At 39.5% G+C, this 16553-nt stretch overlaps 1 protein-coding gene across 2 annotated transcripts; it reads left to right on the top strand.

Moving 5' to 3' along the window:
- Window positions 1-9703: 9703 nt before the first annotated feature.
- Window positions 9704-12467, top strand: foxa2 (forkhead box A2). 2 transcript variants are annotated; one of them, XM_085931751.1, is made up of 2 exons: window positions 9704-9972; window positions 10795-12467. In XM_085931751.1, exons 1-2 carry the CDS (start codon window positions 9901-9903, stop codon window positions 12055-12057), a joined length of 1335 nt encoding a protein of 444 aa, XP_085787877.1. In that variant the 5' UTR covers window positions 9704-9900; the 3' UTR covers window positions 12058-12467. The 2 variants fall into 2 exon arrangements, with proteins under 2 accessions (XP_085787877.1, XP_085787878.1); XM_085931752.1 differs by lacking the exon at window positions 9704-9972 and adding an exon at window positions 9981-10700.
- Window positions 12468-16553: the final 4086 nt, after the last annotated feature.

Genomic DNA, 16553 nt, shown 5'->3' on the forward strand with positions numbered 1-16553 from the left:
TTGTGTTTAAAAGTTCTATCATCTATCGTGACTCAGTGAGCGAGTTGTGGTGTTTTTATATCACAGGTCTCTCAACAGATGGATGTGATTCTGGGTCAGCCTCTTACCGCAAGGAAATAATGACATGGTGACTTCAATGTGGGGGCTTTGAAATCATTCATGATAAATGCTATCATGGATCCCCTTCAAGTATCAAATGTACATCCAACTGCTGCAATAAGAAATTAAAGAGATTCAGACAGTTATGATTAATCTTCTTAACTTTTTTTTACTCCTCTTCTGATGGTTTTTGCACTGAGATACTGGCTGACCACTAAATGCAAAAAAAAAAAAAAACCCCTACTCATACTAACCGCGAGGAAGAAGTTGAAAAAAAAAAAGATATATTCCTTTTCTCTTCAGTTGCAATCCAATACCGCCTTCCTTTATTTGCTTGCTTGAATTCTTTCAAGATGTGAACTTTGCTGGCCAAGTGACCCCATTAACCTCTGGGGGGGGGAAATTGTTTCTCCACTTAACACACCAAAAAGTACTACTTTGACTTAACTTGAGCATTCAATTTCAAACCCAAATTGTCCAACTAAAAATATCAGATGATTTTCTTACAGTCCAATGTAATGATACATTGGGTAGGAGATGGGCCACTGGAGTCATTTGTATTGTAGATAAGAGGTGTGAACAAAACTATGGAAGAAATAGAGTGTAATGTCTCCCGCATCTGGCTGGACAAACTTGTTAAACAGTGACATGCACTGAATTTATTTTTAGCCTGTACGTATAATGTTACTGTGTTTGTATACCTTATTTGTCACTGGATTATTTATTGCATTTAATTAAAGAAAAAAACTTGTTTAATCAAAAGCTATAGTACTACGTATATACACACATTTTACAGATTACTGTAAAACAGATAAAAAAAAAACAGATTAAAATCATAAACATTTTGAAATTGTTTGATATGATGGTGGAACAGCACAGCATGATTAGTTGTTGTTTTTTTCCAAACCCAGCAACCAACAGTCAAATGGAAGCATATCATAAAAAATATGAAACGTTTAGTATAACCCAGGTGCAAATAAAAACACACACCTTAAAATCACCTTTCACCCCACTATGGTGTAATTGTCCCTTCACATTTGTTATAATTAATCAAATTCTTATCAACACCATAATTTCAGTCTCCTGATACCATCAAAAATAAATATATATATTTTTCTATTCAGATTAGAAATATTTATTAGTTATGGAGAAAATTCAAGCTACTCAGTCACCAGGACCAGGAAAGCATTTCTTAAAACTCAACAGCACTTTAATATTTTTTCCTGCCAGAAGGTGTCAGTCTTGTAAGTTATTTGTCACTGAACATGGTGGAGTAGTGGAATGGCCTGAATTCTATGTGAACTCCCACAAAGAAAGTGCAAACATGGAATTGTATTTTTAATTTTTCATTATTATTCATTGTTCTGACTTGCCGTGATCCGAAATGTTTTTTTTTTTTGCATTACATTGGAATGCTCTGAGATTGCATTGTACACAATTGACAAATTCCTAATCATGGAGTGCCTATTATGTATGTCAGAAATAACATCTGCTGATGGATCACGGGTGGCTTGATCTTGAGGTCTTGCTGTATTTGTTGAACAGCTTTGCCTGCACGGTAGCTTCTCTGCAGGTCTCTTGTCACCTCACGGGGAGGTCTGCATGTCACACGTCCTCATCTGAGCCCCCCAACCCTCGCCTTTCTCCCGGTCCTCCGTGTCTTCTTCCCCTTCCCCGCCTGATGCTCCATGCCGGGTATCCATGAGCTCCAGACCAAACAAGCAAACAAACAGAACAACAGAAAAGCCCATCACCCAGGACAAGGTTGGTCTAGGAGAAATGAGCAGAGATCTTGTTTGCTTTCCAGCCGGTTCCATTTCACTGTGATGGCAGAGGAGGCCTCCCAGGACGCAGCTATCCACGTTTGCGTTTGACTTCCAGGGAGATCAAGGTGGTCCTCAGTTCTGACATATCATCTCTCCACCTAATACACAACTTGAGTGCAAAGCTGTCATCCAATCCTGCTTCTGATAGAGACCACACACTTATAGTAGAATAAATGCAAATTACTACTGTTATATATGTCATGTATATTTATAAAGCACTATTTAAAAAATAAAAAAAAACATCACAAATGGTAACTCAAGTTTGTGGAACCAAAGATACTTCAAATTTAAAATGGACTTATTTTTTTCTACTCGCACTCTTGAGTTTTACTTTAGTTTCTCAATTTGTAGAGTTCAGTTTGATTTGTTCAACTGAAATACAAAGCAGCAGTCGAAACCATTTGAAGACCATATTGTGTGCCTGAGTGTCGTGTAGCACAATGTGCCTTAACATCCCAAAATGTAGAGCGGGCAAAAGGCGGAGAGGGTCTTTATTTTTTTATAAGTAGAAGTAATTTTCTGTTTTGCATTGTATATTAGCATTAAGATAGCCTTTCGTTGAATGAGTCTGCATAATTTGGGTTGAACGTTTGGTGTTTGAATATGTAAAGTTTAATTTATCTTTTTATATGTTCATTTTACAAAATAAACTTCTCCAGGCAGTGACAAAAAATAAAAAATCAAGGACGCTATGATAAACAGGATTTCACTATAATGCATTTTGGCTAATTTGGCTTATCAAAGAACAGCAGGGAATGCACCACCTTTACAAACCCATCATGTGATTTGGACTGAACTTGACATGTTGAAGCACTCAAAAATAATGATAATTTCCTTAATCATATGGGATTTTATTTTCTAGATGAAACAATAAAAGCAATAAATGAGTTGTGTGGGTGTACTGGGCAATGTCACAAAAAGGTTCAAATATCTTTATCGTAGCATCCAATCATTCTTTCGTGTTAAAAGCCAATTAGAGGGGGAAATGAAGACTGGAAACGCTCTGGGAAAATGCAGATGAGCCGTGTAGGTATATATTTGATTTCCCGACTCCAGCTGTGCCCGGAGAATTCCCCTGACCCATCCGGTTGCTGTGTGAGGCCACATGTACCCCTGTTGCAAAGCAGCCAGGCACAATACGCAACCCCCCACTCTTCTCCTGAAAGGGCTGGTCATTGACCTCTCAGGCAAGTGGCAATATTTGCTCACCTGAAATACACACATCTTGCCAATTGGGGTCGGGGTGGGCCAAAGACTGGGGAAGGAACCCTTGATGCAGCTGTGGCCCAGAGGAAAGAGCCAGACCAGGAAGTTTTGTGGCAGAGGAAGGGCAGGGGGGGTAGTGAGGGGGGCTCTCTTGAGCAGTGTTAGCCCTATTGTGTCTTGAAGGAGGCAGGGACGGTATTTGTCCGAAGCTGTAGGAGGCTGATGAGGTGCTAATCTGTTGAGTGGTCGAGTCATTGCACCTCTGTTCCCAATGGCCTGTTAGCTGTCAGGGCCTGTAAAAAAAAGGCAGAATTTACGGGCCCCGTGACCAGGACTGAGCCATCCGTGTCCGCGGGTAAGCAAACACAGATTGGACAGTTATGTTGTTGCTCTTATAGGGTTAGGTTTTACCACCGGGCTCCTGGGGTGACACGTAGGCAAGCCCCCTTTCACCGCTCTTCATGAGCTGTCGGCTCCCTCCGTGCTCCTCTGTAAACACTACAAATTAGCCATCTGCATATGGATGGGTCCTCGTCCATCCGAGAAGTGCCCCGGTAGAAGATAGGCTCACCTCTCTAATGCGGACCCTGATATAAATTCTCCGCTATGCGCTTTTAATTTCTGTGCTATGCATACCAACGAAGGATAGCTTACAGGCACCGAGCGTGAGATTTTGTTGTGTCGTCTGCTGAAGCATGACGATAATGAAAGCGCGCCGGTAACTGGCTGTCAAAGATGGGTCAGAGGTAATCCCAAACTTGAATTTCCCATCAACCTGGAATACAGATAAGACCGCAGCAGATATAAGCCTCACTCGCCCACTGACACGGTGATGGAAAAAGGAAATGGAGTAAAAGCCTCTCTCAGATGTAGAGCTCAGATGGGTGTGTGTGTTTTTTTTTTTCTCTCAGGTGGTCTTATAGAGATGGTCGCAGCCTAAAACATTTCAATAGCTTAAACGACAGTGCCATTGCATCAGTTCATGTTAAAAAACTGCAGAGGTAGCAGAAATACTCACACTTTGTATTTAAGTAGAAGTAGAGATTCGAAAAACACCCCAATAGAGGTTGAGAAATCAAATCTTTACTTAAATATTCTGTACTTTAAAATTAAATCAGGTATAATCACACCCACAATGGCGCAAACATCCATTTGTATCTGCGCCTGTTCAAAAATCAAAATGCCAAATGAAAGAAAACGTTACCCTTCGTGTTCGTTATGAGGTGGGAAAGGAGAGCGACTTTTATGCCATATAAATTTCTTTCCATAGCTTTGCATATGTTAAGAACTGACAAACAAAAACTAAATTACTGAAAAAAAAATACACCTTCCCTAAAAATATTGTTTTAGTTTATTTTTGATTGCAGACATTGTAGCATTTGTAGGCTAGCACAAGATAATGATGATTCATTCTTGGATTTTATAGCAAGGCCTTGGATTGGGAATATTTTGCCCCTCCGAAATTGTTGTTTTAACATCATCACCTGTGGAGTCTGAACAAAAAACAAGCCCTATTTTAGAAAATTGAGGAATAGAAACTAAAGATACCACGAGCAACCAACCATTGAATGGTTAACCACTTTCCTCGCTGTCAAAAAGTTCTGTCCTTTACATCAATTAGGATTAAAAAGCTAATTAATGCAATGTAACTTTCCAATCAGCACACACCTCTCTGACAGCACAATGGCCCAGAAGAGCAGAATTAGCTCATCACAGATTAGCGCATGTGAGGTTTGGTGATGGCGCTGATATCTAGACATGCAGCTTCCCACGGGATCTTGGCACTTTAATTAGCATAGCAGTAGTGCTCCCCTCCTGTTTTAATTGCCTACAGTCTGTGATTAAATGTGTATTGACTCTGCAGTTGGCCCACTAATGAATGACAATGGGTCGATTCGGTGATATTAAATCTTTCGGCCCTAATAAACATCAGGCACCATTTACTTTGAAAATTCAGACCGACATTTGAAGAAATCAAAGCAACCGAACCGATCCATTTGAAATGATAATCCAGAAATGATTGAACAAGAATGAATTACAAACTAAATTGACCATATTTGACCATAATTTGAGGTATTCCCCCCAAAAAACACAAAATCGTTGAATATTTTTTTTTGTGTGATCTTTGTATTCCACCTTCCATATTCTCCTCCTGTGGTCCTATAGACGAACTGTCGCTTTGTGTGATAAATGAAGGGCAGCGGTCAACACGAAACCTTTTACCATGACAAGGAGACGAGTATTGAATCTGGAGCGCCCTGGTTACAGTCAACGTAAAAACATACAAATGGGATTCTTGGCCACATTCCTCTCAATATCAAAAGGTGCGTATTTGAGGATATCCTTAGTGCCTTTACGCCTGTGTTTGCACCCTGACCCACTGGGGCCAGTGTAATAACTTTTGGACTCCCTCCCACATTGCACTGACCAGTGACCACTCTCGGTTTTTATTTAGCTCGCCTTGTGTGCCTTCCCAGTCCGGCCGCTTTTCAGATTCATTTCCAGGTAAACAGAGTGTGGCCAGCCACAAACCTGCGGCCAACAGGCGTTGTCACAGCTGTGGCGGATAATGGCAAGTCCAAACTCCAGGCCGGCTCTGGAATGTTTACTGTCACCACAGGAAAGTTGGCAGCAAACATTTTTTTTCTCTTTTTTTTCTAAGAGAAGGGACCTCTAATTATTAATTTTATTTTGATGAATTACATACTTAACCCTTTGGCTTATGTGGCTCTAACCTTGCATTCACAAGGATACAAAGGCTCAAAAGGCAGCATTCTTAAGTGAATTTCACCTAAAAGGGGGATGAAAAAAAGTCACTTTCAAAGTTGAAACTTAACACATTCCTGCCAACAACTCCCGGGTGTTTGGCGGAATGTTCTAAGAGGTCCTCCCACTGAGCAAGGATAACCTTCCTTCCTTCCATCCCTTGGCCTGCACCCAAAAAGTGCTCATCACTTGAGGTTGGATCAGAGAATGTTGTTTTAAGCCCAGTGCGCATGCAGGTGTAGCACTTTCACGGCTTTTAACCTCTCATTAAACTTTCAACACTTGACGTTTGCCCTTGTCATGAGCACTGATTGAATGAATGTTGGATGTGTCAAATGTAACACTCCTCATCGTAGACATTAACTTGATCAACAAAACGCCAAGTGTCACCTGTGAATAGCAGAGGTGTGTCACTTTTCTTTCTCGTGTGCCTTTGCTTTGTAAAGCGGTTTTTATCTCCACAAACTTGCAAATTAAAGTCAAGCTAATTTGGGCAAATAAAGAAGAAACAAACTCTTGTCACCTTAAAATAAAGATTATTTGATACAATCAATTAAAAAAAAAAAAATTGGAGATATCTTCAGTTTTTCAACGAAATGATGAACACCAAAATGCTAACCTTTTCAGATAAGGACACAATCTAATGTGCACAAAATAATGTGCACAATATAAAGAGATGAAAAAATAAATATCAAGGCAAAGATTATAATGCGAAATTTTGATTGACACAGTCAGAGAGATAGAAAGCAAAATATCTCTGTGGATGCATGTGTCAAATATTAGAAGACATGAATAAAGTCAAATAATTTTATTTTGCTTTGATTGGATCTCAAAATGTTGTTGCTGGTTTGTGTTGATATAATCCACATTCAATTTCAAATTTGAAATTAAATCAGTGACACACTGTTGTAAATCGGTGTATATGTTAATTTATTCATGATGTATGAGGCAACATTAATGATGGCTACCGTGGGCACAGGGTAAGCACGGCACTAAGAACCACTGAGTACTGGTAGCCTGGCCCCGTGATTGGAAATTGTAATTTCCTGGGAATGTTGTTTAAGTGATCATTTGAAAAGTAAATGCAATGATTTATTGAAATAAAGTGTTGCATATTTCTAATTACTATGTGTTTCCTTGTTAATCATTTTTTTAAAATCTGAGATGAATCGTCATGATTCATACCAAGATAAAATAGGTAATTATCTATAAATAAAGGTTGCCAACCCCGGGAATATATTAAATGCTATGTTATGATTGTGTAAAAGGTTACATGATATATTTTGTCACTAAAGTGTTTAATTTTGCCATAATCTAAAACCCATGTGTACCATTTATTTTTCAGAAGTAACTGTTATACAAATACAGTAAAAGAAATCAATTACATTGAAAATGTGATATAAATTCCTCATGAATTCAAGAAGACACGTGACGCCATTTTTTAATGATCAAAAATTCCCCCAAAAAGCTGATTTATATAGCCAAATATTTTGACAGTACTCACAAAATCTGCACTATTGGGAGTATGTCTTGCACATGAACAGATAATTACACCAAACTAGGATGAGGAGGGGCCGCCAGCACACACACAACTGGTTGACTGCAGATTTTGTTTTTCACAAAATCCAAAATGCGACCTTCACCCATGTGAAAGGACTCTCGCAGGTTGATGATTAACCTTGGAATTAGTAACACCTCTCATTCAGGAACACAGTGTCATTTGGGTCAAGGACCATTTTGGAATAGTCCTACCAAGAGTTAGACTTCTCTGTTTAAAAAAAATAAAAAATAAATATCTATCTATCTATCTATCTATCTATCTATCTATCTATCTATCTATCTATCTATCTATCTATCTATCTATCTATCTATCTATCTATCTATCTATCTATCTATCTATCTATCTATCTATCTATCTATCTATCTATCTATCTATCTATCTATCTATCTATCTATCTATCTATCTATCTATCTATCTATCTATCTATCTATCTATCTATCTATCTATCTATCTATCTATCTATCTATCTATCTATCTATCTATCTATCTATCTATCTATCTATATCTATCTATCTATCTATCTATCTATCTATCTATCTATCTATCTATCTATATATATATATATATATATATATATATATATATATATATATATATATATATATATATATATATATATATATATATATATATATATATAGAGAGAGAGAGAGAGAGAGAGAGAGAGAGAGAGAGAGAGAGAGAGAGAGAGAGAGAGAGAGAGAGAGAGAGAGATACGTATTTGTAAATTCTTTAAAAATTTCCCCGAGCAGGTTTTCTTTATGGAAAACAATAAATACAATCTCTCTCTTGATATAAAAAGCAAAATGATTTCCTAATTTAACATTTATTATACGATAGGTAAAATTCAAAGCAAATTTCATATCATCGTTGTTTTCAGCAGTTATTCTCGCAAACACGCACAAAAAAAAAACCGTCAATTTAAATGACACCCATTGGCCTGCTTTGCGTTCGCTACTTTGTGGAAGTTGTGTGCGCGGAGCAATCCCCAATCGTCAAACACGGAGTTTTTTTTTTTCGCCTCATGATCTCATTTCCAAGTTAAGCAGACTGTTAGTCCCTCGTCAACAAGAAAGGTTTACTCGCTTATACTAATGGGGCTTTATACTGATAGTTATGCTCCTGCGTAAATATACACTCAAATAGATGTACAACTAGTGACACGTGGCGGGCAACACACCTTTATGTTTGTGTCATACAAATAAAAATAACAGTACTGTACAGTACTTTAACAAGCTGCAAGGGATATTTTCGATTTAAATACAGTCATGTAGTGTCGTTGAAAAACTAAATAAAAACCTGTCTAATATAGATAAACACTCAATTTATATTGACATTATTTTGCGTTTTGCTGAATGAAACTAAATGAAAAATTCTTTATGTTCTTTCATGCATACCTCAAAGAGTCCAATAAGATAATAACCGACAGAGGGCGCTCTCACGCAATGCTTAACCGCACTAATTGAAACACTTGCTGGGAGAAACCTTTTAAGAATGTTGGTAAAATACTTTTTGGGCAGACATGTTATTCGTAATTCATATGATAACCTTGTTAATACAAATTTCAGTTAGGACAATGGATAACAATACAGTTTTTTTTTAGATTAAACAAATTACATTGGAATTAAGTCTAGTAAGCATCTAAAAGTTGCAGCCATTTTGAATTATAAAACAAAAACAACACTAAATAATAATTATAATGACTATAATTCTTCTGAACACTCAAAGACGACATTGGTACAAAACAAACAAAATAAAAGGTCTAAAACTTAAAGTGCATCAAATGACAAGATATAATACTGTGACCTTAAAAGGAAAGTGGAGCTTGGATAACTTTATAAGGAACTGCAATGACAATGTCAACATTGCGTCTAAGTACCCAATGTAAACAAACAATGCAGAAAAAAAAGAAACAATGATTCATTTAAAATAAATACGAGCACCATGCAAGTTGTCTATAGAAGGAAAACTCACACCTTGCAGTATTGTCACCCTTTTCATAGTCAAAGTTTAAAATACATCTTTTCATATATGGTCAGTGCAGGTGTACTATGGGGGGGGGGGGGGGGGGGGTGAGTGGGGAGGGTTGGATTGTTGCTGGGGGAAGGGGGGGGGGGGTGAAGCTTGAGGAGTCTCACGCCTAGGTGCGAGGAGATTATTCAAATAGGGCCCAAGGCGTAGAAGTAGGATTGGAGGCTTGGCTGGCGCACACAGCTATATCACTGCGTCAAGCGGCTGCACCGAGCGTCATTTTCAACTGCGCTCACTCGCCGACGCATTGCGCGGCTGCCTCTCCCTTTTGTGCGCCACTCTTGGACTCGGAGGGACGCGGCAGCCACGCCGGCATATGTACCAGTGGTCGGTCCCTAGTCAGCGGCTATATACGAGGGACGCGCTTGGCTTTTTTTCCTCAGCTGGGAGACGCTCGGTTTTAAGTCCTCCATGATGCTAGGAGCAGTTAAAATGGAAGGACACGAACACACCGACTGGAGCACCTACTACGCAGAGCCCGAGGTGGGTACCTTAAATATATATTTCCCCCCCGTTGTCTAAAGCCGATCCCATTTTATACAACTCAATATTAGCCCTGAGATAATATTAACTTTGTGATCAAATATTGACTTGAGGCGCCTCCAAATCCTCCCCCATCTCCACGCCGCGCGCGCTATCCTAACAAAGTTGCTTGACATGTAGAGGAGGAGGAGGAGGTGGGGTAAACTTTTTCACTTGGATTATAATTTTTTGTCTATATACCTATCTTCACCAAATCACAGGATTTTTTTTTTTTTTTTTTTGGTCCTGTTTTCACTTGACAAACAGCGGAGGTGTTTGATTTGGGGAGCAGATTGGTTCAAATATTTGGGATGCGCTCTCGTGTGTGCGCTTCTCACTATCTTCTCAACAGGGCTGTGCAATTTGAACACCAGATATGACGTGTACTGTTTAATATCTATAAACGCTTTAGAAGAATTAACATAAGATTGTACGCCACTGCATTGATCACATTATATCTCAATATACCGTCTGCTTTTGAATCTCTTCTTGAGACTCACTGCCCTTATCTCAACGGTGTTATTCTAATTCATATTTTGGCATTTGTTCAAATACAATATATATTTTTGTTTTAATTGCCTTATAATTTAATTCTGTTTCATGAAAGTGATGATAGAGATTTTTTATGCAGATAAAGTTTTATTGACCAATGGCAAGCCTGCCTTTGAACGATTTCGTGCACTATATAAGTAAATATTTGTTGATCATTGATTAACATTGATGCACCTTGCATTTGTGTTGGGTTTCATGGATTATCTTTTCATCTCTATTTCCCCTCAACAGTGTTACACCTCTGTTGGCAATATGAACGCGGGCCTGGGCATGAACACGATGAACACCTACATGAGCATGTCCGGCATGAGCACCTCGGCCAACATGTCGGCCAACTCCATGAACATGTCTTACGTCAACACCGCCATGAGTCCCGGTATGACCGGCATGTCTCCGGGCGCCGGTGCCATGAACGGCATGGGAGCAGCCGGCATGACAGCCATGAGCGCGGCTTTGAGCCCCAGCATGAGTCCCATGACCGGGCAGCCCCCCTCCATGAATGCACTCACATCCTACACCAACATGAACGCTATGAGTCCAATCTACGGCCAGTCCAGCATCAACCGCTCCAGGGACCCCAAGACGTACCGGAGGAGCTATACCCACGCCAAGCCGCCCTACTCGTACATCTCCCTGATCACCATGGCCATCCAGCAGTCTCCCAGTAAGATGCTCACCCTGGCCGAGATCTACCAGTGGATAATGGACCTCTTCCCCTTTTACCGACAAAACCAGCAGCGTTGGCAGAACTCTATTCGCCATTCGCTGTCCTTCAACGACTGCTTTCTTAAAGTGCCCAGGTCGCCGGATAAACCCGGCAAAGGTTCTTTTTGGACTCTCCACCCAGACTCGGGGAACATGTTCGAGAACGGCTGCTACCTGCGCCGTCAAAAGCGCTTCAAGTGCGACAAAAAGCTGTCAGGCGTCAAGGAGTCCGGACGTGGCAAGGTGGGCGGCGACGGCTCGTCGCACAGCAGCTCCGAGAGCTGTAACGGCAACGAGTCGCCGCACTCCAACTCGTCCGCCAGCGATCACAAGAGGGTCATGTCGGACATGAAGGCGAGCCAAGCTCTGAGTCCGGAGCACGCCGCCTCGGTCGCTGCTGCTGCCGCGGCAGCTGCAGCAGCCGCAGCAGCCGCCTCGTCTATCTCGTCGCCTGTGAGCCAGGGCCAGCACCTCCTCTCCCAGCATCACTCGGTCCTGCAGGCCCACGAAGCACACCTGAAGCCGGAGCACCACTACTCCTTCAACCACCCGTTCTCCATCAACAACCTCATGTCCTCGGAGCAGCAGCACCACCACCATCACCATCACCACAAAATGGACCTAAAAACTTACGAGCAGGTGATGCATTACTCGGGCTACGGCTCCCCAATGACCGGGCCCCTCTCCATGGGCTCCATGGCAGGGAAGTCCGGCCTGGAATCCTCCTCCATACCTGACACCTCTTATTATCAAGGAGTCTATTCCAGGCCCATCATGAACTCATCATAAATGGACTTCTATCTCAACGTGTAAATATGTGAAAAAAAATTATAGAATTTGTGTACAATATGTATTTCAAATATTTTCTTCCCTGATCGTTTTAGTTGTCGAGTTTGTTAGTAGCCCTATTGTTGTTAATAATCTGTGACACTGGCTGATAATGTGACCTGTTCAGAAGTCTGCTGCAGGAATGAACTCCAAAGAAAACAAACCAATAAACAAAACAACAACAAAAGAAAAAAAAAAAAGAAACTGTAAAATAACACACGTTTGATAACTAGACTCCAGACTGAATTTCAAAACATGCATTTCTTCAATCATTTGTGTAATTCCTATTTATGGCTTGTATATGTGTATTCTTGTAGTGACAAGAGCAGAATCTATATTAAAGTGTTATTTGTCATGTTTTCTGAAAATGACGATTGCTGAGAAATTATTGCAAAGTGTGTTAATTATATCATTTATACTTTCTCTTACTATCATATAATCATGCCATTCTACACGGAAGAAGTCATTTGAGGAAAATAGAACATTTGAGGGGGGCGCAATCATAATTTTTAATATATTATTTATAATATTAATTTAAAAAAATATCTATACCACATACCATTTAATTTATAATAAAAAGGTAACCGTCCCGGACATTCACTCCATTTTGGTAATTGGAAGAACACGACTAGAGTTGGCGCATTTCAAATGCACGTGTAATGCAGCTCCAACGCTCCAACTCCTATCAGCCTTTACATTACATCATTGTGGAAATGTAATGGCCATTAATCATAAATGTAATATATTTAAAGTAATACTTCATAAACCGAGACATTAATTAGCTTTTTATTAACTCATAGACTGCTGGAGATATTAATACTGAGAAAGTGTATCTAAAGGTAGGCGACACTTTCTACACTTGCGCGACACTGACATCCAATACAAAATTAAACTTAATAAATTTGACACGTATTATTTCAGATTTATGATAAAACTCTGCCTTTGCGCATAACAAGGCCGATCTTTACTGGATCATTTCATTTATGTATTAACAAAAAAAAATATTGTTAGTTGAGTGTTTAAATAAACAATAGAAATAAATATAATCCCGGTAAGGGCGTGGTTTGTTTATTAATTGTTATTAAAACATTAACTGGTCCAATGGAAACAGAATCGTTATTTTGTAAAGGCATATTTTTATACGGAATATATACGGGATATATTTTTTCATAGAAAAGTCAACCTTTTAGGGGCTCGCATCAAAAAGTTCCCTTTTGGTGGCCCTCATTAGTTGCGGGCCTGTATGCGCACCACATGCTTGCCATTGAGTGCAGTGAGACATTTGATTCAACCGTGCTGGTGCTCGGCAGTAAAATTAAGATCAGCGGGCAAGATTAAGTGTCCTTTGTCACATAAAACAAGCTCCCGCGGTGCCGGAGAATAGCATCTGTAAAAAGGGGCCTGATTGTAGGACAGACCCGCTTGAATGTGATGCTCTAACTTCACTGCTTCCAATCTGGAACCTCCATTGTCTCCTCTCTCTCAAAGTAGTGGGGACCCTCCCATCTTGTTAGATAAGATAGGTTAGTTGTCATCCACATGAATTTAGCAACCTCCTCGGAGCTCAAATCCAAGGGCGAATGACTCGAGGAGACATTTCTGCACCAAACGGACATTCCGGGCTCCTCAGAAGAATCCCCCCCCCCCCCCCCCCCCACGCGCTTTTATGCCAAGCAAGCCAACCCAATACAAAAAAAATGATAGCCCCTCAGCACCTGCACGCACGGACTTAAAGTGTGCTTTTATTCTCCAGACCCCACTTTACGCATCACACTTTAAACAGAGTGATCTGCGAATAAACAAGGGCAGTAAACAATGGAGTGGAGGCAATGCCCATGTTACGTATAGGAAGAGTACACACAAGCATCCACACACACATCCACCAACCAAATTGCACACAGTGTAAACTCCAAAAAGGACGCCGCAGCTCTGTAAATTTACACAGACATTAAATTTGGCACTATTCATTTTAGACATATCCCGCTAAGCTGATTTTTTTTTTTTATAGCACACTGATCGATATCTCTGTAAAATAATCATTTTTTAACTAGCGGGGCAGTGAAATCTTTGCTTTGTGCTAAAGTCAACAGTGACTGAGTTTGAGCTCAAATAAATGCCGCGATGTCTGGAGCCCTTTGCAGAGGGCGCAAGGCAAAGCTTCTACAATGGGCTCCTGCATGTGTGGCTTAACTGCAACCCCCCGGCCGTTTTGCACAGGTAGGGACACCTTTTAAATATCGAAAGTTGCATGTTAAAAGAATATATATATATATGGATATATATACCCAAGTTGTCTACTCCGGGAATCTGCGCGCAACTCGCCGCAATTAGGTGCTGATGGAAGCGGAGAGAATTTTCTGCAAAGGAGACGGGTTGGATTTCAGAACAGACCTAGTGGTGCAAAGCTGACAGGATCTGCAGCTTGTTACGAAATGGAGAAGCTGAGGCTTGCGGCGCAGTGGACAAAACAATACTGAAATATACATGCATGCGTGCATGGATAAATGCGCACTGTTTTTTTTAGATATGCATGATTGTGATTTCTAGTTTGTCTGAAATATTGCCACAGGGTCATATTTTGTCTCTTGAGATTGAGTGAAATATTTGTTGCTTTAGGCAAACAGAAAAAAAAAACAGTTTTAAAAAACATAAAAAACACCGTTTTCTAAATTACTTATTGTAAAACTTATTTATTATTACAATTGTTTTTTTATTACATTGTTTCTATGAGCTTTCGGAATTTTGTGACTATATTGTAAAATCTAAATACATGGTCATAAATAGTTTACACGTGCATGCGGCTGTTAGCACTTGCATATTAGCCCAGAACACAACATAAAAAAAAATAAAAATAAAATAAAAAAATAAATAAAAATAATAATAATAATAATAATAATAATAATCATAATAATAATAATAATCATAATAATAATAAGAATGCCAGCCTTGTTTGTCATGTTTTCCAGTGAATAAATGCCACACAGGAGATGGAAATGGCCTTTTGGAAATTTGATTGGCCTTTCGGAAATTATATATATATATATATATATATATATATATATATATATATATATATATATATATATATATATATACGAATGCAGGCACGCACGCACCCACGCGCGCACACACACACACGCGTGCACGCGCGCTCGTTGTTATAGCAACTACATAAAGCCTGGTCCAGCCTGTTGATCCCTTTACTCCGCTAACCTGATTTAGCAGCAATTCCCATGCATTTGCATTTTTCTTGATGAAGGCTTTATACAAGACCTCCCACACAAACCATCCTGAATGTTATGTCAGGCTTTTATTGATGGGGGGGAAAATCATGAATGATTGACTCCCCTCCAGGTTGTCTTCACAGACTAATATGATGACTCGAGCTGTCAGCATCCTATGTCATTACATGCTGCACACCTCCAAAGTGAGACATTCTCCCTGCAGCAATGCATTGCAATGCCTGAGCGACTTCTAGAAATGACTCACTACCGTGTATAAGCCTTTTGTGCACCCACCCATGGGTGTTAACTGAGTGGTGTTATGCGAGAAAAGCACAGCGCATAACTTCTGGAAGTATTATAATGATAAGTATAATAATATGAAAATTGAAAAGTATAGTGATTCACATGACTGGCATTTTCTGAATGCATGCATAGAAATTGACAATCTTTATTTGATTTCAGGCGGATAAATGTTTCATATATAGTAGTGCGTCTGTCGCACCTTAGTCTCAAAGTGCCGCTGCTTGGAACACCCAAGTAGATCTGTCGCCATGGCAACAGCGGGACACCGGTCCAACAAGCTGTAATTCTGTCTCAGGCTTTTTCAGGGGAGGGACCAACTAGGCCAACTTAACTCCTCTTTCATGAGAAATACTCCTAATCCCATATTTTAGGAAGGCAAACTGCCGTTCCTCACTATATTAAAGACGCCGCAAAGTCAAAACGACTTGCCACCCAGCAGGCGTCCCGTTTCGGTCCACATCATTCTGCCCAAAAATCGACGTGCATCCAAATGGATATGCAATAACGTCGGACCAAAACGGAAATTATTATGACGCTATAAGAACTAATATTCTAAACGAAAACTAACATATAATGTAATGTTTGCAATTGTATTGGTTTGCATATAATTGAATAAAAGTCCAAGAATGTAATAATACTGCTGAAAACCAGTAGTCATTTCTATATTGTACACATACATATCAAGCCTTTTGATAAACTGTTGATTTAAATTAAAACACACATATATGATGTGCTCCAGCACAAACTTATGTTAAAAACATTTATGCAAACATTTCAAAATCATTTCATGTTGAACAGTTATATTTGGAAACTGAGCAAAATTTTTCCAAAAGTAATTGAGTTCTTCACTTAATAAAGAAATCTGATATAAAATAAACGTTAATTTTAACTGCACTTGTGGTAATTTTAGCTACTAAATACAGTGAGTTG

The sequence above is a fragment of the Syngnathus leptorhynchus genome, chromosome 15 (genome assembly GCF_054491065.1).
Source record: "Syngnathus leptorhynchus isolate UIUO chromosome 15, UIUO_Slep, whole genome shotgun sequence".
NCBI classification, from domain to species: domain Eukaryota; kingdom Metazoa; phylum Chordata; class Actinopteri; order Syngnathiformes; family Syngnathidae; genus Syngnathus; species Syngnathus leptorhynchus.

Excerpts from the sequence above, each read along its gene's own strand:
- foxa2 (XM_085931751.1), top strand. The coding sequence starts at position 9,901 with ATGATGCTAGGAGCAGTTAAAATGGAAGGACACGAACACACCGACTGG. Across the intron at positions 9,973-10,794 it reads CCTACTACGCAGAGCCCGAG|TGTTACACCTCTGTTGGCAA; the intron begins GTGGGTACCTTA and ends TCCCCTCAACAG.